General features: G+C 34.5%; 1 protein-coding gene across 6 annotated transcripts in view; it reads right to left on the minus strand.

The window, feature by feature from the left end:
- Window positions 1-1,330: 1,330 nt before the first annotated feature.
- The window catches only part of Wdr47 (WD repeat domain 47), a 60,206-nt gene continuing 37,451 nt past the window's right edge, over window positions 1,331-24,085 (minus strand). For all 6 annotated transcript variants that reach the window (XM_021735125.3, XM_078026929.1, XM_005338066.4 and 3 more), the window contains 9 exons: window positions 23,751-23,929; window positions 20,743-21,003; window positions 17,511-17,586; window positions 15,245-15,402; window positions 10,863-11,032; window positions 10,145-10,315; window positions 8,538-8,669; window positions 4,875-5,093; window positions 1,331-2,683 (listed from right to left, as the gene is read on the minus strand). In XM_021735125.3, coding sequence (XP_021590800.1) covers window positions 2,541-2,683; window positions 4,875-5,093; window positions 8,538-8,669; window positions 10,145-10,315; window positions 10,863-11,032; window positions 15,245-15,402; window positions 17,511-17,586; window positions 20,743-21,003; window positions 23,751-23,929 — 1,509 coding nt within the window. In that variant the 3' untranslated portion in view covers window positions 1,331-2,540. The remainder of the gene's footprint in view (window positions 2,684-4,874; window positions 5,094-8,537; window positions 8,670-10,144; window positions 10,316-10,862; window positions 11,033-15,244; window positions 15,403-17,510; window positions 17,587-20,742; window positions 21,004-23,750; window positions 23,930-24,085) is intronic.

The following is a 24,085-nucleotide window of genomic DNA, read 5'->3' on the forward strand; positions in this document are numbered from 1 at the left end:
GAATGCTTTTATTTTTATGTGAACATGGATGGAGGATCGAACAGTGCCTCATGCATGCTAGGCAAGCGCTCTGCCATTAAGCTACAGCCCCAGCCCCCTTTGCTCATTTTTAATCATTAAAAATCTTTTGGAGGGCTGGGATTGTGGCTCAGCGGTGGAGCGCTCACCTAGCAAGTAGGGGGGTGGGGGGGGACACCCGGGTTGGATTCTCAGCACCACATAAAAATAAAGACATTGTGTTGTGTCCATCTACACCTAAAATATATATTTAAAAAATCTTTTAGAGTGTGTGGAAAAATGGATCAATGCAAAACAGGAGATGGGCTATTGTATCCATGGAGGTGTCCCACTCGAAGGGAGAACCAGCAGCAGGGAGCGCAGCTGACTGACAGTTGACATATTTTGGACTGTAATGTGTTCATGCTAGGCAATACTTGCCTTGGGATGCTCCCACACAATGACTGTTAAGAACTAGCCTATTTATGAACAAAAGAAGATTCCTTTCAATGTCAATTTTTCTTTTAGGAATTTCCTCTTGGCTTGGTACAAAGAAAAATGGAAACAACAAACCCTAGGTATTTCAAAGTCAATTGATAGTGGGTCTAATTCATCTATGTTATGTATCAACTTTTATATATCATGGTGAGAAAATTCTGTATTCCTTGAATGTAATTATTTTTATTTCCTGAGATGCATTTTCTCCTGGCTTTGGACAAAATTATTTGATGTTCATAAAGAACAACAAAACTAAGTTTGGTTTGGAAAAAAAAAAGAAGCGGTATTATACTTCCTTGGCTTTTGTCAAAAATAAAACAAATTCAAATTTTTAAAAAAATTATCCTTTATTCTAGTTTTAAACAACACAAATGACTAGTTATAGTACCTAACATGTGTAAAATTAAGCATAAAAAGGAAATGAGACTGGCCTATTTTCAGAATTCCCCTTTATGTTTGCTTAAAATTAAGAAAAACTCTACCTATTGAATACCCAAAAGCTAATTAGATTTCATTTCTTTCTATGTTGAAGTACAAATTCAACATATTCAGAGTCACAATTAGAATTTAAACATTTTACTAAACTTTTATTGGTTAAAATTCACAATATACTCAGAGTAGAAAGTTCTCTAAATCTTGTATAACACAGAAGAGACACACAAAAGTTATGCTCTTTCCAAGAGTTAAAAAGTTCTAATTAGAAGAACTTCAGAAATAAATATAAGAAATTGATTATGGGGTTTATCTATTCATCCAGTGGACCCACTTCCTTCCAAGTAAACTGGAAAAATAACATTCTGAATTGAAAAACACAGACTCTGAGGAACAGAGAAAGTTTTAGGTGTCAAGATGTCTTTATTGAAATAATAGCACAGTTACACTTCTAATACCTTTTCCACTTGTGAACAATAGATTAAAATTGCTTGCTACATACAGTACACAGACAGTTCAATAATTAGAACCAATACAACTGCATTTAAAATAAATAAAATAGCCTATTTAATAATTTAAAGTAAAATTACTGTACAGTATGAAAATAAAGATACATAAATGTTAGAATCTACGATGCTGTAGAAATAAAATCATTATTCTGCATTACTCAAAACAGTGCAATAAAAAAATTCAAATAAGCTTTTGGAGTGCAAAGTTTAAATTCCCATTTTAAATTATCATGCAGACATAGCATTTCAAGCCATGCTATGGTCTATGGCAAAGTTTTTAATTTTTAAGAGGAAAAATGCTAGCCAGCACACTCACTGTACCATCAAGTGCTGCATCACATAACTGCTGCTGCTCTGCTTCTGCAGTACAGTTTAGAAGGGAGGTATCTTGTTGCATTCAAAAAGTTGAAATTAACAAGTTTCTGAAGCAAACACATTTACCTTTTTAGCCTGGATCAAAATTATGTGACAAAATAATAACCATATTCCTGGGTTTAAGAAAAAGGAAAAAAATACACCACATAATGAACTAAGAAGCAGCTTTCCATTCATCTTTAAACTCTGTAGTGATCCTTATGTGAACACAACTGTGTAAGTTTTGAGAGACAAAAAATTCTGGTCTCTAGAAGACAAGTGATAAATGGGGCTGTGAGAAGAGCAAAGTAATTTCTGAACACCTATGTTTAAACTGGGTAGAACTCAGCTGCATTTCTATGTAATAATATATTTAAAGTATACTTTAATTTCAATGTGTATATAAAACTGTTATTTAGGCAAAGACCAAGGAATGCATTTAATACTAAACTGTAAACACATCGTCCACCATGACTTGGAGTGCACACCAACAACATAAGAGCTCTTCCACAGACTTTGGCAAAGAGACTACATACAGCAGGTCACAGCAGCATGAGCCCACATGGAAGACTGAAAGCACTGCAGAATAACACTACCCAACATCTCCTATCAATGGGATACATGGTAATAAGGGGTCTCTTCGTGCTAAACCACCTTCTTAGACAGTCTATATTCTTAGATTTGTAGTTTTCGTAATTCAGTAGTCTTAGTCTCTGTGCTTTCACTGCATAGACTGATACAGGGTGAACTCTAGCCATTGTAAGTCCAGAGGGTTACAGTTCTGTCTGCAGAGGATGACAGGAAGGAAAGATCTTGGGTGTGCCATCGACACTGAATCACTTTGTCCTTGTGCTCCCCTACCACCATAATAGGAAGCTGCTTAGTGAGGTCTCCTAAATTAAAAAAGAAAAAATTTATAATGATTTATAATGCAAAATAAGTATATACATAATTCTAGGTTCCTCTTACTTTATAATATTATAGTATGAAAGCTATACACAGAGATAAATCACATTAGCAGAATTTTGCAACATACATACAGCAAACCTTTGGTAACAATTGACATAGATGCCATTCTCCAGGATATTCAACCCACTTGACTTCTACTTGACTTCAGTGCCACTCCACCTTGGTTTACTTTTCTCTTCTCATCCTGAAGTTTGCTGAATCTCAAGGAATCAACCCCGTATATTTCTTTTGTTCCCTCTGTACCTCATTTCCTCTGAAATTTCATATTGTACCTTGGCTATTTATATACTTACGATTCACACCCATTTTATCTCCAACCTTGACTTCTCACTGACCTAAGCTCCAGACTCATATCCAAATAGTGGTTTATCTAATGCCTCACTTGATTCCTCTAGTCATCTTAAATTCAACTCATTTAAAATCAAACTCTTCTGAAGCTGGCTTTTCTTGCCAAACTGTTCCTTCCCCACCCATTTTCCTCATCTCAACTAATGGCACCATCTGGTTGCTTGTGCCAGAAACCTATGAATCATTAATTTCTTATTCCCTCACAATCTAACCAAACAAATTAAAAATATACCCCAAATTCTGTCAATTCTTACCACCTCCACCACTCCTATCCTAGTCAAGCCATCATCATCTCCCACCTGAACTATTCCAATAGCCTCCTCACTGACACTTCTACTCTTGCCCTACTTATGATTCACTTATGATACAGTCAAAATTATCTAAAAATGTAATTCAGATCATATTATTCTTCTATTTAAAATCTTCCAAGGCTTCATGTCATACTTTTTCAACTGCCTCTGGCTCATCAACTGTAACAAGTGTATCATTCTGATGGGGGATGCTACTAATTGGGGAGCCCATGCATATGTGATTAGATGGGAAATCTCTTTATCTTCCTCTTAATTTTGCTATTAACTTAGAAGTACCCTTAAAAATAAAGCCTGATATTTTTTGGCGGAGGGGGAGGTACCAGGAATCGAACTCAGGGGCACTTGGCCCCTGAGCCCCATCCCAGTCCTATTTTGTATTTTATTTAGAGACAGAGTCTCTTAGGCAGACAGATCTGCTAAGCACCTCACTATTGCTGAAGCTTGCTTTGAACTCAAGATCCTTCTGTCTCAGCCTCCAGAGCTACCACACCTAGCTAAAGCCTGATTCTTTTTAAAGCCTGTAAATTCCTGCCTCTGACTTAGTCTTTTGTCTCTTTCTCCCTTAGCTGACTAGTTTCTAGCCACCTTAAATTCTAGCAGTGTCACAACTGTGCCAGGTTTATTCCTACCTTAACATCCTTATACTAATTATGCTCTTCTCCTAGGGTCCTGGCATGACTTGTTCCTTCTCATCATTCAGGTCTTTTGTACAAATGGCATTTCTCTGGAGAGACCTACTCTAATTATCCTATCTAAAACAGCCTTCCCTTTCACACCCCACAGTCACTATCTCCTATCATGCTATAGCTTTTAATAGCACTGAACAATATTTAAAATTACATTGTCTATTGGTTTACGTTTTATTGACCTCTAAAGTATAAGATCCATCAAGGTGAGAGCCATCTGCCTTCTTCATCTCTCTATCTCTAGCTGGTTCACAATAAATATTTGCTTAAGATTTAAAAAAAAATAGGTATGATAATATAATTACAGATTATACAATAATTTTGGCAGGAGGCAGTGGGGATTGAACCCAGGGGTGCTTAACTATTGAGCTACATCCCCAGTCCTTTCAATTTTTTGAGATAGGGTCTTGCTAAACTGCTGGGGCTGGCTTTGAAATTAAATCCTCCTGCCTCAGCCCCTGTTGCTGGGAGAAGGGGTGTATACCACCATGCCCAGATAAAATATTTTTTCAAAGAATCTAATAAAAATATATAAGTCTGTCATTTATCTCAGAATGATTCACTGTAATAATTAAAACCATTTAACAAAAATAAGATTATTCACTGTTAATTTGCTGTAACATCTTAATGCAGTCTCAGTAATTTACTCAGTAAATACCATAAAATTAAAATTTTAAATGTTTTATAGTCAAAAACTCCAGACTACAAAAGAAAGACCTCAAACATAATAGGAGAGACTAAAGACAAAGAGAAGTGTTAATTTGAATCACCTTGTAGGTCTGTCACCTTTATTTTCATGTCATAAGAGCCTGTTAGCAAGTAGTGAGCTCCAGGGGAGAATCGAACAGAACGAACATCACTGGAATGAGGATGATAACTTTGTACCATTCTTCCTCCTCTTATGTCATACAACATGCAACTAGAATCTTCTTGACCAGTAGCTAAGAGACGACCACTGGGATCTACAGCTACAGATGCCACAGCACTGCCTGTAGAGGGGAGAATAAAAGAGAATAAAATCATGGTATTTGCAGGTAAATGGATGGATTTGGAGAAGATATTGTTCAGTGAAGTTAGCCAATCTCCAAAAAACCAAATGCCAAATGTTTTCTCTGATATAAGGAGGCTGATTCATAGTGGGTTGGGAGGGGGAGCATAGAAGGAATAGATGAACTCTAGAGCAGAGGAGTGGGAGGGGAAGGGAGGGGGCATGGGGGTAGAAAAGACAGTGAAATGAGATGGACATCATTACCTTAAGTACATGTATGAAAACATGAATGTGTGAATATACTTTGTATATAACAAGAGATATGAAAAATTGTGCTCTATATGTGTAAAATGAATTGTAATGCATTCCGCTGTCATATATAACAAATTAGAATAAAAAATTTAAATTTTTTTAAAAATCTGAATTAGAAAATAAAAATACTCTGTAATCCCAATTATTAGGGTTAATAAATACTAGTGACATCTTTAAAAAAAAGTTTCAATATAGAAAATCAATATACCTAAATTGCAATGTTCACTTAACCATATACTAGTGACTTAATATAGCTTATCAATCCTGTTCACTTGTGGAAAAATCCAAGTAAACACTCAACCAATAAACACTTGTATTCTTTATTAGGGCAAGGGATAAAGCAAGATTCTGTAAGGAATGAGAAAAACCATTTTTGTCATTTGAAAGAACTTCCAGAACAGTGTTATTAATAGCCTTGATGAACAAGGCTAAAGAAACCACTTTTTCTATCCAGTGTTTTCACTGCTGGGTGTCTGTAAATACTCTTATACTCAGTTTAGAGTCTAGTTGTGGTAACAAGAAATTTGATAACAAAATATATTTCAGGACATTAATGTAAGAAATGTCCTAAAGCAACCCATAATTTACTACCAACAGAAAATAAGTTCAGAGTCTACAGGCTTGAGCCCTAACTGTACCATTATTCTCAATGGTGGCTGTAACACCTCTGATGGGATACATAATGGTTCTCAGGGGTGGAAAAATTATAAACATTAGCAATGATTTGTGGGCCCTCCAAAGCTTAACTTGTAAAAAAATATTACTCCTTAGTATTTATTTTTCTTGTTAGGAAAAGGAAGTCAATTATAAAAATAAGGCTAAAGAACACTGCTTTACACTAATGTGGTCTGGGACATAAGTTAAATCATATAAACCACATAAATAACAGTATATGTGTATATACACATATAAACACACATAAGTTAAAATAATCTTCTCTTGAAATTTTGACAGAAGAAAGGTGATTATGGCGAGCAAGAATTACATGAGAAAATGTTCAGAAGAAAAGTATAAAAAAGGCAGGTAGCTTAGGTGGTCTGGCTCAAGTTCCTTGGTTTAATAAAAGTTAACATAAAAGCTGAGATATAAAAGGTAGGTTAGAACCCAGGTACAGTGTTTGCACACCTGTAACCTAGCAACTTGGAAGACTGAGGCAGAAGGAGGCCAGACTTGACAATCCTCAGCACCAAAAAAGGAAAATCTACACATAAACAATACAAATTGATTTAATCAAATGTGATATCACTATAAATGAAAAGATGTAGAGATAGAATCTATGTGAAAGAGAGATCATAAGAATTGGAAAAGGACATAAAATCCTCATTATACAAATTGGTGCAACCACTCTGGAAAGCAGTATGGAGATTCCTCTGAAAACTTGGAATGGAACCACCATTTGACCCAGCTATCCCACTCCTTGGTATATACCCAAGACTTAAAATCAGCATACTACAGTGACACAGCCACCTCAAGTTTATAGCAGCTCAATTCACAATAGCTAAGCTATGGAACCAACTAAAGGCCTTTCAACAGATGAAAAGATTAAGAAAATGTGATACACACACACACACACACACACACACACACACACAATGGAATATTACTCAGTCATAAAGAAGAATGAAATTATGGCATTTGCTGGTAAATGGATGGAACTAGACATTATCATGCTAAGTGAAATAAGTCCATCTCCCAAACCAAAGATGGAATGAATGTTCTAATATGTGAATGCTGACACAAAATAAGGGGGGTAGGGAAAAAAGTTCACTGGAGTAGATAAAAGGGAAGGAAGGGAAGGTGGGATGGGAATAAAAAAGAATCAGACAGAACTTGCCTATGTGCATACATGAATACACGACCAGTGAAAATCCTCATCATGTACATCAGCAAGAATGAGATCCTAATTAGAATAAATTATACTTCATGTATGTATAATATATCAAAATACACTCATGTATATCTAAAAAGAGCAAATTAAAAAGAGAAATCCTCATTATAGGATTCATCATTAAAGGAAGTCGATAAATACCTTAAAAACTATTAATATAAATATACAAGTTAATAACAAAAACTGCTAAAAAAGTTAAAAATTAACCCAGCACTGTGGTATGTGTCTATAGTCCCAGCTACTCAGGAGACTAAGTGGGAGGATCACTTGAGTCCAGGGGTCTGAGACCAGTCTGAGTGACATAATAAGACCTTGACTCAAAAAGAAAATTTAAAATAGTTGTCTCTAAGAAATGGGAAATGGGGTAGACTAAATGGTAGAAGCCAATTCCCAGAGCAATGACATTTTTAAAAAAATAAGCCTTACTGAATTGTTTGGTCCCTGAAACTACTATGTACACAACCAGAGATATAAAAAATTGTGCTCTATAGGTGTAATAAGAATTGTAATGCATTCTGCTATCATATATAAATTAAAAAATTTATATAATAAAAAAAGAAATCATGTAGCTGATAAGATTTTAATCTCTTAATGGCTTTAATTTCTTTTATTAACATTAAGGGGAACTTTAGAAAACAGTCTACATTATGATTTTAAAATCTATCATGACTTTAATAATTTTTAGGAATAATATGGACAAGGAATGAACTCTGAAGTTGAGAAATAAAGTTGGTTGAAAAATTTTTAAAAAAAGCAAGATTGCATTATATGCTACCATCTGTGTATGTGTGCGCACATGTGCATGTTTACAGGAGAAGAAAGTTACAACTCTAAAAAACTTTCTGGATATATATCTATAGAATATTTTTAGAAGAATGAGTAAAACACTGATTTGTTAGAGAGAGAGAAGGAGGAATTGGTATGGAGAGAAAACAGTACACTTTTTAATTTAATTTCTGCCATGTGTATGCCATCTGATAAATCTTTCTAAAGGTCTGAATCCTAAAAGTTCTCTGACAACAGAATAATTTGAGACATGATATTTATTCTCCCTGGGCTTTGGTTTCCTGAACTAAATATTATTTCTACAAATAAGGTAAGCGTTTTGAAACAATTGAAAATAACCAATAAAATACGAAGTATTTACTTCATGATCTTTTCTATTGCAAGGGAGAAGAAGTAGGCTAGTATGATTTACAGTTTCTTTCTCTCATGTAAGTTCATTTAAATTAATGGAAAACCCACCAGTTCCATGGAATGTTGTGCCAACAACACGAACACAGCTTGGTACTCGAAGATCCCAGAATCTCACAGTCTTGTCTTGGGAACCCGATGCAATCATCCAGCCACTCCAGGTATAAAGTGCTAAGATATGCCCTATAAAAGATCATGTACTTAGTTATTACTGTAGGAGATTATCTTTCCATAACATGTGCAAAGCTAAGTACTCCTCATCATTGCACAAGTTATTATCTGGTTAATTAAAACTCACTATAGATGTTAAAAATATTTAAACTCAGTAAAATGAACATCAACACTGAATATCAAAACCATACGGAATAAAGTCCTTCTTTAGTGACTTTATTAGTAGAGTAGGCTCTTTCTATATTTTAGGACATCATAATTAGTACTGACAACAATTATTATTTGAAATCATGGCAATCTTTCCATGGAGGAAGCTTAGGATGTCAAGCATGATGGCACACACTTAAACACCCAACAACTCAAGAAGTTCATAAGTCCAAGGCTAGCCTGGGCAACTTAGTGAAACCCAGCCTCAAATTAAATTTAAAAGGAGCTATGGATATAACTCAGAGAGCACTTGCCTAGAATGTGCAAGGTCCTGAGTTCAACCCCTGGTCCCACTTCATTCCTGCCACCAAAAAAAAGCAAAGGAACCAGGCGTGGTGGCGCACATCCGTAATCCCATTGGCTCAGGGGGCTGAGACAGAAGAATCACAAGTTTAAAGCCAGCCTCAGCAAAAGCGAGGTACTAAGCAATTCAGTGAGACCCTGTCTCCAAATAAAATACAAAATAGGGCTGACAATGTTGCTCAGTGGTCAAGTGCTCCAGTACCCGCCTCCAAAAAAGCAAATGAAAAATGTTTTAGAGAGTTACTCAGCTTTGGAAGAGACAGAGCTGGGGTCATATTAGTTCTGCCACTTATTATCCTGTGATATGGGACAAGGCGTCTTATCCTTTCAGCCTCACTTTCTTCAGGTATAAAATAGGGATAAAACTTCCTAAATCCTAAGGTTGTTGTAAGGATTAAGTTAAGGAATCATAAGAAAATTACTTAGTACACAGGGAAATAGCAATGTTAGTTATCATTACTGTGTTATTACCCAAAGTTCACAATTTAAAATTTAAAAAATATATGTAATATATATATATATATATATTTAGTTATATATATATATATATATAGTTATAAAGGGACACAATATCTTTATTTAACTTATTTATTTATTTTTGTGGTGCAGAGGATTGAACCCAGTGCCTCATGCGTGCTAGGCTAGTGCTGTACCCAAGCCACAACTCCAACCCGCAATTTAAAATTTGAAATAAAAATTTCCTGTCTTAAAAAGATCCATTTTGGGGCTGGGGTTGTGGCTCAGTGGTAGAGCACTCACCTAGCACATGCAAGGCCCTGGGTTCGATCCTTAGCACCACATAAAAATAAATAAATAAAATAAAGGTATGTGTCCAACTACAACAATAAATTTTTTTTAAATAAATATTTTTTAAAAATCCATTTTGATGAAATATACCCTATTACGAAAATGCAGAGAGGAAAAATTGCACATGTTGAACAAAAGGAAAAGCAGCTCATGAGACTGACAGTACATACCAGTATGTCCACTTAAAGCATGGAGGCCTTGTCCTCTTTGACAATCTGTTGTATAAATGTTACAATCCCCTGCTCCAGCACTTATTAAAATAGCTCCACCACTTTCTGGGCCTTCCATGAATGCCAAATCTCTAATTGTCCCATCATGCATACTAAATTCCAGATCTGGTCCTGAAACAGCAATAAGAATTTAAAAAAAAAGATGCTGCTCAACTTACTTTGAAAACTTGAGATTGCTAATGCCTAAAAACTGGCTAAGAACAATGGGGTACTAGTATGGTTTACATTTTAATATAGGAACTGACATTATAATAAATTTCACTTTACTAAGCAAAGAACCAAGAAATCAAAATACTGATTTAGTTATTATCATGCCTAAAACAGAGCTATAATAGATACTTTCTTGTCTTTTATTCCAAAGAAAAAGAGAAAACAAAATTTCTAGAAAATATCCATTTACACAATTCTTGCAGTTACTTATAGATTATGTTTCTGATAATAATTTTCTAAAGTTCCGAAGTTCCGATATCACCTGGCTACTTGTAAGAATTTACTTTAAAAAACAAAACAAACAAACAAACAAAAAACCTCATTAATTAAACACTTAAATATATTAACATTATATTCTTAGATTTCATTTGAGACAATAGATATACAACATAGGGAAAATAAAAAGAATACTGGCAAGCTAGCTACTGCTTATATACTTGAGCCCTACCTGTTGCATTACAAGTCTCTGCATTGAAGGGCAACACTTTGACATATTTGTCATTTGATCCTGTTGCTAATAACTGTCCACAAGGACTCCAGGCCACACAGTAAATGGATCCTTTATGATGTTTATTCCTTTTAAAACGCACCACTGGCTGCTTAGGAGTGTCATGTGCACTGAAAAGAAAAAATTACATTAAGATATTTCAGTTTCTTGCCTGCTAAAATTAGTTAATATGTAATAAATTAGTTAATTATGGTTATTCTTGAGGGAGGGAGCCAAGAGTATCAGCTAATATGTTATTAACAATTTAAAAAACCATAAAAAATAAAGAGTATTGAAAATCTAAAAGGTAAAATTACAAGCCATTAACATACTAATATATAATTTCAGATCACAGAAGGAATAGGATATAAAAAAAAAAACTTCACTTTTTTCTAGGAGTGGTGGCACACACCCATAATCCCAGCAACTTGGAAAAATGAGGGAGGAGGATTACAAGTTGCAAGTTTAGACCTCAGCAACTTAGCAAGGCCCTAAGCAACTCAGCCAGAGCCTGTCTCAAAATTAAAAATATAGAGGGCTAGGCAATTGCAGCTCAGTGGTTAAGTAAACACCCTTGGGTTCAAACCCTGGTACCAAAAAAAACCTAAAACTGCATTTTTCATATTTTTCAAGAATTTTTAATTTGAAACAAAAAAGGATACAAGAAAGCAAATAATGTTTTCAAATTAGAAAAATTCAATAAACATTTCTTAAATAACATGAGCAATGTGCTGGGTAAAGAGAAGATGCAGAATGGATTAAAAATAAAGGAGGCAAGATCTCTTTCAGAGTTTAAAATTAGTAGGGGCTGATGTTTTCATAACTACCCATAAATATCTAGGCAAGTATAAGTTGTTACAATCCAGTATAAAGTTTGGGCCTGGGTTGGGGATGTAGCTCAGCAGTAGAATGTTTGCCTAACATATGAGGATACACTGGGTTCAATCCTTGGCACCACATAAAAATAAGTAAATAAAATAAAGATCCATTGACAACTAGAAAATATTTTTAAAAATAAGATAAAAATAAAGTTTGGAACTAAAAGGACTGGGAGAATTTTTATAGAAAAAGATGAAGGCAGAACAGCTTCAGTGAAAATAAGATAAAGCGGGGAAAGTAGAGTATGCTGCATGGGACAGAGTCGGTAGGGCTAAAAGTGATAAAAATGAGGTATTCAAATTCAGGAGATAGAGATGGACAGATATAGTGGATGAGGTGCCACAGGTTTAGCCATGGAGGGTACTAAACGCCTCACTCCACAAGAAGTTGGCCTTTAATTGTAGTCAAACATTGGTTTAGTAAAGGAATAACTTCTGTACTCCAAAATGCAGACTAATATTATGTACTAAAGATTCTTTAATTAAGTATAATGATAAAAAAATAGGCAAGCCTGATAGCATTCACCTATAATTTCAGCTACTCCGGATGCTAACACAGGAGGATCACAAATTTGAGGCCAGACTGGTCAATTTTGCAAGACCATCTCAAAATAAAAAATGAAAATAAGATGTTGTTCAGTGATACAGCACCCCTGGCTTTAATCCCTACTAAAACACACACACACATACACACACACGAAATTTTATGTTTCTGGAGATTAGTCCTGAAGAATGAAAGGGTAAAAACACATTATGTCTAGAATTTGCTTTAAAAAGACTTCAGCAAACAAATAAAAAGGATGAATGACACAATATGACAAAAATCTTAACTATTACGTTTTAGTGTACTAATTTCTCTATTTTGGAGTATATGGGAATTTTCATAACTAATAAAATTTTTCAAAAAACATGAAAGAAGGGGGCTGGGAATGTGGTTCAAGCGGTAGCGCGCTTGCCTGGCATGTGTGCGGCCCGGGTTCAATCCTCAGCACCACATACAAAGATGTTGTGTCCGCCGAAAACTAAAAAATAAATATTAAAAAAATTCTCTCTCTCTCTCTCTTTAAAAAAAACATGAAAGAATATTGATATATCTTCAATATCTATAAGGTGTTTAATATTGATCTAGAGAAAAAGAGCAGGTCAGAAGATTCTCTTTCAGCTGCACAATTTATTACCAAGTCCTACTGATTCTTTCCTCAAATGGATTTAACTTCAAATCCACCCATTTTGCTGCATCTCCAGTACTGTCACACCAGCTGTCAACTACAACACCTCCTTTCTCCTAGGGCCTACTCTTTTTGTCATCCAATCCACATTTAGAGTAATCATCTCAAAATATACTTAGATCATAACACTTGTTCTGCTCCCACTACACTCAACACAAAATCTCAAATGGCTAGAAAGCTCTGTAAAATTTAGTTTATGTCTATTTCTGTAGCCATATCACACTCTAGGCTCACCAAACACTAACTGAATTTGTTTCAGTTCCTCAAAAAGTCAAGTTCTTTCTCATCTTGTTCTTTCTGTACTGCTCTCTTTTCCCTTCTCTTTTTATGGCTAGGTCTACTCATCCTCAGATTTCAGTTTTAATGCCTTTCCTTAAAGAGTCCTTTCTCTGACTTGCCAGTCTGTCCCTCACTCCATCCCCATTTAACTTTCTTATAGAACCCTGCAATTTTTCTTCATAATACTATCAACATGTATTCATAAGAGTATTTATCTGCATAATGATCTTCTTCCCAATAAACTGCAAGTTCCATGAATTCAATAAACATGTTTGTTTTATGAACAACTAGTTCTGAAGCCTACCTAGAATAGTACCAAGCACATTGGAGCTCAAAACATATTTACCAGATATATTAATTTATTTTCATAAAAGTCAGTTCTTTTACAATCTATGAAACATCTGTGCTGGCATGAAAAACCCAACAATGGGAAACAGTTAACTGAAGATCAGATTAACTCTACACAAATCTACAATTCTGCCTTCTCTTTTTTTTTCTCTCTCTCTCATATTTCTACTTAATGATACAGTGAGCACAAATAAATTTTACTATTCTGTCTTAACATGGGCCCTATTACTTCTTTTCTTTAAATTCCATCAAAGTCCAAGTCAAAATCATCAAAACCAGAGGGTATAGTGGTACATGCCTGTAAGCTAGCAACTAAGGAGATTCAGGCAGGAAGATACCAAATTCTAGGTCAGCCTGGGCAACTTAGTGAGACCCTGTCTCAAATTTTTTAAAAAAGAGCTGGAGATGAAGTGTAAAGGTAGTGTACCACTAGGTTCAATCCTCAGTACCACAAAAAAAAAAAAAAAAAAAGGGTTTCAGACACAGAGATAGCCAAACTACTCAAATAAATAAAAACCTGAGATAAAGGGTATTTTAGTTCAGTGGTATCGTGCTTGCATAGCATGTGCAAGGCTCTGGGTTAGATTCCCCAGCACAGCAAGTAGGGGAAAAAAAACCACTGGTTTTCTTGTCTAAAAAATGTCTAAAACATGCTATAATATGTATTGCTTTTACAATTAAAAAAGGTTTATAGTTTATTTTGTTTGGGTGCTTTTGTTTTGTTTGGTATGAAAACTACTCCTCTTGTGCCATTCATTTCTCTAACCAGAAAATCCAATAAATAGCTCATGATCTTTATAATGCTAGTTTGTTTTGATAGCAAACATTTTATCAAATAAATGGACAAAAAGAGCAGTTAATTGAATAGTAAATAGTTTAAATTCAGATTTTTATAAGGTAACATCTAAGCTGTTCGTTTTCTTAGTAACATTAAAGAATTCATTTTACACCTAATAGATAAGGTAATGTATCCTTTTTAAATGACGTGTCTTTAAAGACGTGTCTTATTTTCAAGTCCCATAATCTGTTAAAACAATAGGGTAAAACTATTGTTAGATTGATAAAATGAAATTTGAATTGTTGTAGGTTTAAAACAGTCAAATATGAGCAATTTCATATAGGTTAACCTTGGCCCCTTATAAGCTATCATAAGAAATATGATTTTTCCCAGTGTGTAGCCAGTCTTATTTTATCTTTGGCAATTTAACTAGAATGTAAGAACTTTTCAGATAAAAAGCAAAATATAAAAATCATGGAAATAAAGAAGACTGGAGTAGTAAATGAATAATGGTCTAATCAAAAGCATTTTATGGAAAAGAAATAATAATGATTTAAGTATATTTCCTAAACACTGAAAATCTAAAATAAAGCTTAAATACAAGGAAAGGAAGAAAGGATTGAAACACTACTAAACGGCAATTCTGAAAAAAGGACCAATATAGCCAAGTTAAAAACTAATGCAAGGGGTGGAGATGTAGCTCAGACGTAGAACACTTGCCTAACATGCATGAAGCCCTGGGTTTAATCACCAGCACCACCAAAGAAACCAAAAAACAAAACAAAATGAAAACCTAAGGCAAGAATGACAATACAAACCATCTATTCTTACCTTGGATCAATTACTTCTGGATAGGCACATACTCTCAGAGTTTTTGAATTTGAACCAACAGCATATAAACTACCACCTGGATGAAAAGCCACTGCTCTAACAGCTTGTGTATCTTCTAGAGTATTAATACAAACAAACTGCTTTTTTGATTTGTCATCCTACAGAAAGAATGAATATAAAAGTCATCCTGTGGAAAATATGAATTTGAAAGAATTCACCTTTATCAAATTTAAATTCATTTGAACTATATTATTCCTGTTTGTTCACTTTGCGTTTAATACCTGTAATTTTTTAAGTGAAAAATTCAAATTAGTCCTAATTTTTCTAGTTTTTGCTAATCACTACTAAATCAAAGTCAGTTCATAAACATTCAAGTTTTTCTTGGTGATCAAGACAAAAGGTAAGATTAAAAAGTATTCCTAGCCAGGTGCAATGGTGCATGCCTATAATCCCAGAAGCTCTGGTGGCTGAGGCAAGAGGATTGCAAGTTCAAAGCCAGCCTCAGCAAAAGTGAGGCACTAAGCAATTCAGTGAGACCCTGTCTCTAAGCAAAATACAAAATAGAGCTGGTGATGTGGCTCAGTGGTTGAGTGCCCCTGAGTTCAATCCCAGTTATCCACCTCCAGAAAAAAATGTATTCCCATATTAAGTTTTCTTTATTGTCAAGGAAAAAAATAGTTCACACATATAGAAATCTAACAGAAATTAGAGAGCATCATTTGTGTTTCTGAAAGTAGGAAGGAATCAAGTGTTATGGCACATGCTTGTAAGCCCAGCTACTTAGTAAGCTGAGGCAGGAGGATCACCTGAGTCCTGAAGTTCAAGACCAGAGTGGGTAACATTGTGACTATTATTACTATTATTTCCAACAATGAGTATTTCACTAATTCAAAGTGAAATTGCAAAATGTCCTTTTAAATTATAAATATGATTTTAATTGGAATGTTTAAGTTTCCTTTTTACTTTAAACTGATAATCTCTCTCCACAGCTCTCTTATAAAGAGGCAAGTCAGAGACATTCTGAATAAAAACTTTGGCAGCTCTTGTTACTGTTATCATTTGAAATCACACTATTACCCTGATTAAGACTGATTGGACCTGGGGACCTCTAGAGAGGGTGAGGTCAACAGACTCAACCAAATCCTGTCTTTGGGAAGTATGAACATCAAGTACACACATAAAGTCAATCACTCAACTGTGGTTGTATTCTCAAAGTACTAGGACCATAATAACTACTTAAGAGTTTATGCATCCATGAAACACATTCTCAATGGGGGAAGAGGGGACAAAACGGATATCATACTATGCTTGTCTTATATAACTGAATTCTGTTATACATATGAATTTCACTAAAAATGTTATGTTTTCCATTAATCCATGTGCAAGGAATGTAACATTTGCTAAGCGAATAGCATATGGAAGATAAGAAAAAAAAATAATGACTAATTTATTAAATGGCCTATAGCATGTAAAACCTTAATTACTATGAGTTGTTTTATAGCAGTAGCTACACATAGATTTTATTTTCTTTCTTTCAAGGTGTTTGAATTTTTAAAAATTTGTGACCATTTATAAAATAGGAGATTTCACATAAAAATCTAATTTCAAGCTTTTCTTGAAAATCAAAAGAACCAGAAACACTAGGATTGTATATTTGTTTGTGCAAGGAACAAATATACCAATGTATTTATCATGAAAATGGCTGAGTTTATTTGTTACCTGTTATACCCTTATAAGCATATTCATTGTGACATATCCATACATTTGCATAAAATAATTTGGTCAACATCATTCCCCAGTTAACTCCCTAGTATCTCCTCTCCCACTTCCTCCCTCCCTCTAATCCCCTTCCCTCTATTCTGCTGGTCTCCCTTCCATTTTCATGAAAATCTATGGAATTAAAATTTGAACTAAGGAAAATAGAAAATATATACTAGTTAGGAAAGAATGTCTGATCCAAATCTAAAAACAGAAATATGAATGAGAAGCCAATGAAGATGCCAATAATATCTCAACAAATAAACAAATAGTACAGAGTCCCAATTCATGTGCCAATTTAAGGTCACTACTGGCATTAATATGAATACTCCAAAATGTGCTAAGACAACCTCTCCAGTTAGTCCACTAACAGCTCAACTATGTTGAGATGAATACCAACATTAACAATAATGAACATTTCTAAAAATGGGTTTTTGTGAATAGAGAATTCTTTAGCAATATTTGTAAGTGCATATGAAAAAATAAACCAGCTTCCCAAAAGTATTACCTCTTCCCCTCTTGACCTTGATATATTTCCTGAAGAATCTCCAAGAGATGGCTTAATGACCGAATGTTCTGATGAGCTGTAGGAGTAGAAATTCAAATATATTTTACTCAGAATATCAAAACAGAAACTAAATTACCTATCTTTTCAATCTTTGATTTTTCTTTTTAGCAAATGACCTCACTGACCCTATTCAAAGTTACTCTGTGAAGACATTTATTAAGAAGCTGTGGGTTCAGTAATACCAAAAATAGTTGTATGGTATGAAATGCCATGCTGAAAAGATTAAGTCAAGTTCATACATTTTATAGTAAGATGTCAAGTACCTTTATTCTGTTTAGTTTCAAAATCCCGTCTATAATGTTTAAATCCTACCCTAAGCAGAAACCTGGAGATTGCTCTTCAGGAAAATTACCTGGCCCAAAAGAAATAACTAGCCAAAACTGACAATTGAGAGTTCCTTAATGAAAAATACTTCTGTTAGTCACTTTTTTAAGGCCAAAGATAAACAAATCTACCCATTTTGTAGCCTTTCCTTTCAATAAGCAAAACATACTTATCCTTTCAATGATTCACTTATTAAGACAGCCAAAGACTTCCTGAAAATTGAAGGAAGCCTCCTAGATAAAAGACACTAAAACAAACAGAAAGGGAACTCAAGAAGAGAGGCAATTCAGAGAACAAGTTAAAACCTATAATTATAATCCTTAGAAAGGTAAGAGGAAATAATGAATCTTGGGAAAAGAGCAAGAGATATTTTTTTAAAAGGGAAATTTTAGAGAATAAGAGCTCTTTGAAAATTACAGTATGATAGCAGGAAAAAAAAACAGAAAACAGAGGTGAAAAAAATCACTAATTTATACTTTTTAAATTTCTCTAAATTTTGGTTTCCAGCTTAAGAAAGCAACAAAATGAAGGAAAATAGACTCACTCTGAAGTATATCAGCATGAAGTTTCAGAATATCAGAGAAGAACCTGAAAAATTCCAGAACTAAAAAAGCAATAGGCCTCTGAGAAAGGATCAAGAATCAAAATGGCACCAGATTTTTTAATAAGAACGCTAAAATTAGAAGATCCTAAGACAAAGCCTTTTGAGATACAGGGTCTCACTGAGAAATGTTTCTACTCTAGAATTTGATACTAACAAATCAAGTGTGAAATACAATAAAAATATTTATACATGCAAAGTCTCAGAAACTTCACCTCTAATATATCCATTTCTAGGAAACTACATGAGATCTTGAAAACAGGGGGTCCAATACAGGAAAGAGACAAAGGAATCCCCAGAAAAATGGTGAAGAAAGTTCCAGAATTCACTAAGCCTTTATAAAGTGGCCAAGAAAAAATGAATATGAAGTGAGGAACAAATGATCCTGGAGGAATATCTCCCACGGGGAAAAATGGAATAAAGAATTTATCTGATATTTTTTGCTATCATAAAAGAAGTTTTATGGTTTTATATTTCTGTCAAAAACATTTGCCGAGTTTAGTGATAAATACTAAGACAACTAAGCTGTATGCATGCATATTTGTACAACAAATTGGGGTAATCACATTTTCTGTGTCGTAGGAAAATAAAAAGTTGTATAAAAAGGATATGTAATCATCTTACACTATATGATCCAGTTGTAAGTAACATTCACAGAATTATGTAATGTTAACACTGAATACTCATTTAAACAAAAGTATGTGTATGTGTGTGTAAATATACATAAAAAGAAGGGGTAAACAAAGTGAGTGTGTTGTGGGTGGGAAAAATGATAGGGAATCAATGGATAATAAAAGCATGCTATTCTTAAATGTGAAAATCTATAGCAAATTAAACATACAAATAAGTTGGAAAATGACAGCCTACAGGAAATAGAAATCATGGACAAAGATGCTAAGATAGGGCATTCTGTTTTATTTTTATTTATTTATTTTTGGTATTAGGGATTGAACCCAAGGATGCTTAATAACTGAACCATGTGATTTTTAATTTTGAGACAAGGTCTCACTAAGTTGCTTAGGACTTCATTAAGTTGGTGAGGCTGGCTTTGACCTTGCAATGCTCCTGCCTCCAAATCGCTGGGATGGCAGTCATGTGTCACCACGCCCTGCTCTGTTTTATTTTAAGCCTTGAAGTATTATTTGTCTTTTCAAATCACACATACATATTACATTGATCAAAAAAATGAAAATTTGATACTGGAGAATGATATTGGCCAAATTATATTGTGCACATGTACAAATATGTAACAACAAATACCAATGTCATGTACAACTATAATGCACCAATAAAAAATATGGAAAGAAAAAATGATTTAAAAATTAAATTAAAATTTAAAATTTGTGGAGTAATCAAAACAAGCATTGGAGAATAATAACAAAGAAGCAAATATTAGACAGATACATGTTCTAAAATAAAAGAAGAGCTTGATACTAACTAGAAGGCCAATTTGTATAAGCATCCATGTGCCCAAAGTAAGTTGTACATTTTTAAATGAACCATTCTGAAAGTGTTTACTTTAGTAAAAGAAAATGTTCCATAACTATTCCCATTGCACAAATTAATACTTGTGTACTAAGGATAGCAAAAAAATTTTCTGACTAGTGAGATAATATGCAAAGTCATCAATTGCTACAATTATCAGAGCTGCTAACACTGTCTTCCTGCAATCATTCTACCATCTTATAAAGCATTTTCCTGTGCCCTCAAAGACTGAGAATTTTAAGATTATTTGTAGAAAGATGACACAGGCAAGAAAAATGAAAATAAAGAAGATAAAACCTAAAACTATAGGATCTCTGAGTAAAGATGACTTAAACAGAACTGCATTGGTGGTGGAGAGGAAGCAAAAAGAACACCTGAAGGAAAATAAAGATGACAAAGAGTCTTATTCAAAAGTTGGGGCTGGGGATGTGGCTCAAGCGGTAGCGCGCTCGCCTGGCATGCGTGCAGCCCGGGTTCGATCCTCAGCACCACATACCAACAAAGATGTTGTGTCCGCCAAGAACTAAAAAATAAATATTAAAAATTCTCTCTCTCTCTCCTCTCTCACTCTCTCTTTAAAAAAAAAAAAAAAAAGTTGGTAGAAAAGGAGACAGAAAAATGAAGGCAGACTAGAAAAAAACTGGTGAAGCAGTGAGCTCTAAAACTTTCACTTGTAAGTCTCCAAAAAGAATTCAACTTTCTATGTTTCTATTCATTAGTATGAAGTTAGTATTTCCCAGTTTTATAAAGAGAAGCACTTACATTTGGCTTCCACAAGAAGGTGAATCCTCGAGAAAAGGGATGTGATTTGTTGATCCAGGATTACGAGGAGTGCTTGTGTGAATATTTGAAGTATCATGTGTTAATCTCTGGCTAGAGTCTTGAGGTGGTGTAGAAAAACTAGTCACAGAAGAATTATTAGATCCATTAGCTTTGCTCCCGTTACATTGCTGGTTTAGCACTGATACCTCATTACCAAGGCTATCCATTCCAATATTTAATTCACCAAGTTTTTGAATGGACCTGTAAAATCAAAAAATGCGAGTAGTTTTTAATTACATTCATAATGTATCAAAGATTAGAGGAAAGTAAATATATGCACATGTAATTGATGGCAAATTTAGTGTTAAAAATTACTATCAATTTAAGACATAACTAAGGTACTAAAAGAAGATCCAAATTTTCCCAGTGCCACACTGTAAAGGAGATAGGCATAATGGGTATAATTGAGTCCTTAAAAGCACCTTTTACTGGGCATGGTGGCGCACACCTGTAATCCCAGTGGCTCAGGAGGCTAAAGCAGAGGGGATTGAGAATTCAAAGCCATACTCAGCAAAAAAAAGTGAGGCACTAAGCAAATTCAGTGAGACCCTGTCTCTAAAATAAAATACAAAATAGGGCTAGGGATGCAGGTCAGTGGCTGAGTGTCCTCAAGTCAACTTGAATGTCTTAAGCTGGTTCCTTGTCTAGGTACTTTGTTAATCTGCATCCTGTTTGCATCCCAGGAACTTTGCTTCTCCTCTGTTGATTGTTTTTAATTAAATTTTACTTTTGGACAGAGTGAGGTACCAGTGAATTCCTTTTCTACTGGCAAAATAGAAGAACAGTTCAGTCAAATTAAAGGGACAACGGAGAAAGATTGATGGGGGCATGATGTGATTCTCCAACACATGATAATATCATTTTAAAAATTTGTTTTAAATTTATTATAGGAGGTCTAGACTTTGATTTAAGCAATTTCAAATGTGCTAAATTTTAAAAAGAAACTGTAAACAACTGTTTAATAATATGCAGAAAACTGAACTTAAATTGTTTAAATTCTATTTATGATTGTCCTTAAAAAAAAAAAAAAAAAGATAGCTTAACTTAATTCTGAGGAAGCACAACCCTACCACTATTAGGGTCACAGAACCTTGACACTTCAACTTGTAATTAATTCCCTGCTAAATATCTTTCTTCACAGAAAAATAAATTAGAAAGCCAAACTGTAACCATGCTCTTTTTATTTTCAGTGCTAGGGATGGAACCCAGGTCCTATAAATGATAGGCAAGTACTTTACCACTGAGCTATACCCCCCGACTTTAATGAATATAAAGAAAAATTCTAAAAATCAGAAGTGGCAATTCACTACATAAGAATATTTCTGACAAACTACTGACTTCATCAGAAGTAGTAAGAAAATGATCCCCAGATTGAATGTTCAGAGAAGAATCTTAAAGTCACCGAGGGAGGCTAAGACAGAAGGATCTCGAGTTGAAAGCCAGCCTCAACAAGGGCGAGGTGCTAAGCAATTCAGTGAGACCCTGTCTCTAAAATACAAAATAGGGCTGGGGATGTGGCTCAGTGGTTGAGTGCCCCTGAGTTCAATCCCTGGTACTACTCCCCCACCCAGGAAAAAAAGAATCTTTTAGTCATTAATATAAAACACTCCCTGCATGAAGTTTTGGCGTGAGGATCCATTTCAGGTTCACTAGAGTTGCAAGTCACTCAGGGTATCAAGCAGACTAAATCAAGTGAGGATCTAAGGGTCACCACTGAAGTTGCCTAATCATAATCATGAAAGCCAACATTAATAGAGCAATTTCTGACACAGAAAGTGTCCTAAGTACTTTTACATATGTAATTCATTTAATCTCCAACAACCCTCGTTCACTTAAATACAAATATTCATCATTGATTTTTTTTTAATATTTATTTTTTAGTTACAGTTGGACACAATACCTTTATTTAACTTATTTTTATGTGGTGTGGAGGATTGAACCCAGGGTCTCGCATGACCACTGAGTCATAACCCCAGCCCTCATCATTGATTTTTAAACACAGACATATGCACATATACCCACATAAATATATTCCTGATTAGCAACAATATATTTTATACTGTTTAGCCAAAAATTATAAGAAAAAAATCATGTAAATATGCTGAATCCAAAAGAATCTATAGGTTTTTTGTTTTTATTTTCTATTTGTTTGTTTGAGATGGCGTGTTGCTATGTTGCCAGGCCGGCCTCCAACTCCAGGGTTCAAGCCATCCTCTTGCCTCAGTTTCTCAAGTAGCTGGCCCACTACTGTGACCAGCTGAATCTGTAAGTTTAAGCACTCATTTTAAGTATAAAAATAATAGCTACCAATATTGAGCTTATAATGTGCTAGGTACTGTTCTAAGCACTTTACATTTAATCTTCATGGTAAACTTGAGAATTAGATGAGAGAATAGGCAAAAAGAAACTAAGTAATTTTTTTCTGGTCCTCAGCTCCCTGGGTCAGAGCTGGATCCATTTGGCAATCTACTTCTAACCTATGGGCTGAACCACCACATTCTTCTCGAGTTGCTTAGGAAAGAAGGACAAAACTAGATGAACCCATAGAACTCTGTGACTGGAAGACATTATGTAACTCTTCATTACTTGAAACACTTAAAAATCCTGAAAAGTTGAAAGTGAATGGAAAGTAGCAGTTAGTGCTTGCTTTAAATAACTTTGGAATAATTCCTTATATTTTAAAAAAGTAATTAGGGCTGGAGTTGTAGCTTGGTGGTAGAGAACTTGCGCCCAGTACATGTGAGGCACTGGGTTTGATCCTCAGTATCACATAAAAATAATAAATAAAATAAAGGTATTTTTAAAAAAAGTAACTAGGGCTGGGGTTGTGGCTCAGTGGTACAGCACTTGCCTAGCATGTGAGAGGCACTGGGTTCGATTCTCAGTACCATATATAAATAAAGAACAACATCAACAACAACAACAACAAAAGTAACTAGAAGACCAACCTATTAAGGAATTGCTCAGTAAGATTCTGCTGCTGATCAGGACCATCCTCCTGATTCACACCTCCTTCAAGCAACATTTGTTGGTATATCTGTCGCTGCTGCTCCTTCTGTTCTAAATGCTGTTGATAGCGTAATCTTTGCCTGTAATATTCTTGAAATTGTTCAGTGGAATCTCGAAGCTTAAAAATATTAGAAAAAACAATGATTTGAACATACTATGAATATGTGTCTTCCCTCAGCAGTAACCTCTACAATTGCTGAATAAAAGATTCAACTAAATTTAGCAATTACAAAACACCTAACATCATTGCTCTTTGAAAAAGAATATCCAAGAG

This window comes from Ictidomys tridecemlineatus, chromosome 11 (assembly GCF_052094955.1).
Source record: "Ictidomys tridecemlineatus isolate mIctTri1 chromosome 11, mIctTri1.hap1, whole genome shotgun sequence".
In the NCBI taxonomy this organism is placed as follows: Eukaryota; Metazoa; Chordata; class Mammalia; order Rodentia; family Sciuridae; genus Ictidomys; species Ictidomys tridecemlineatus.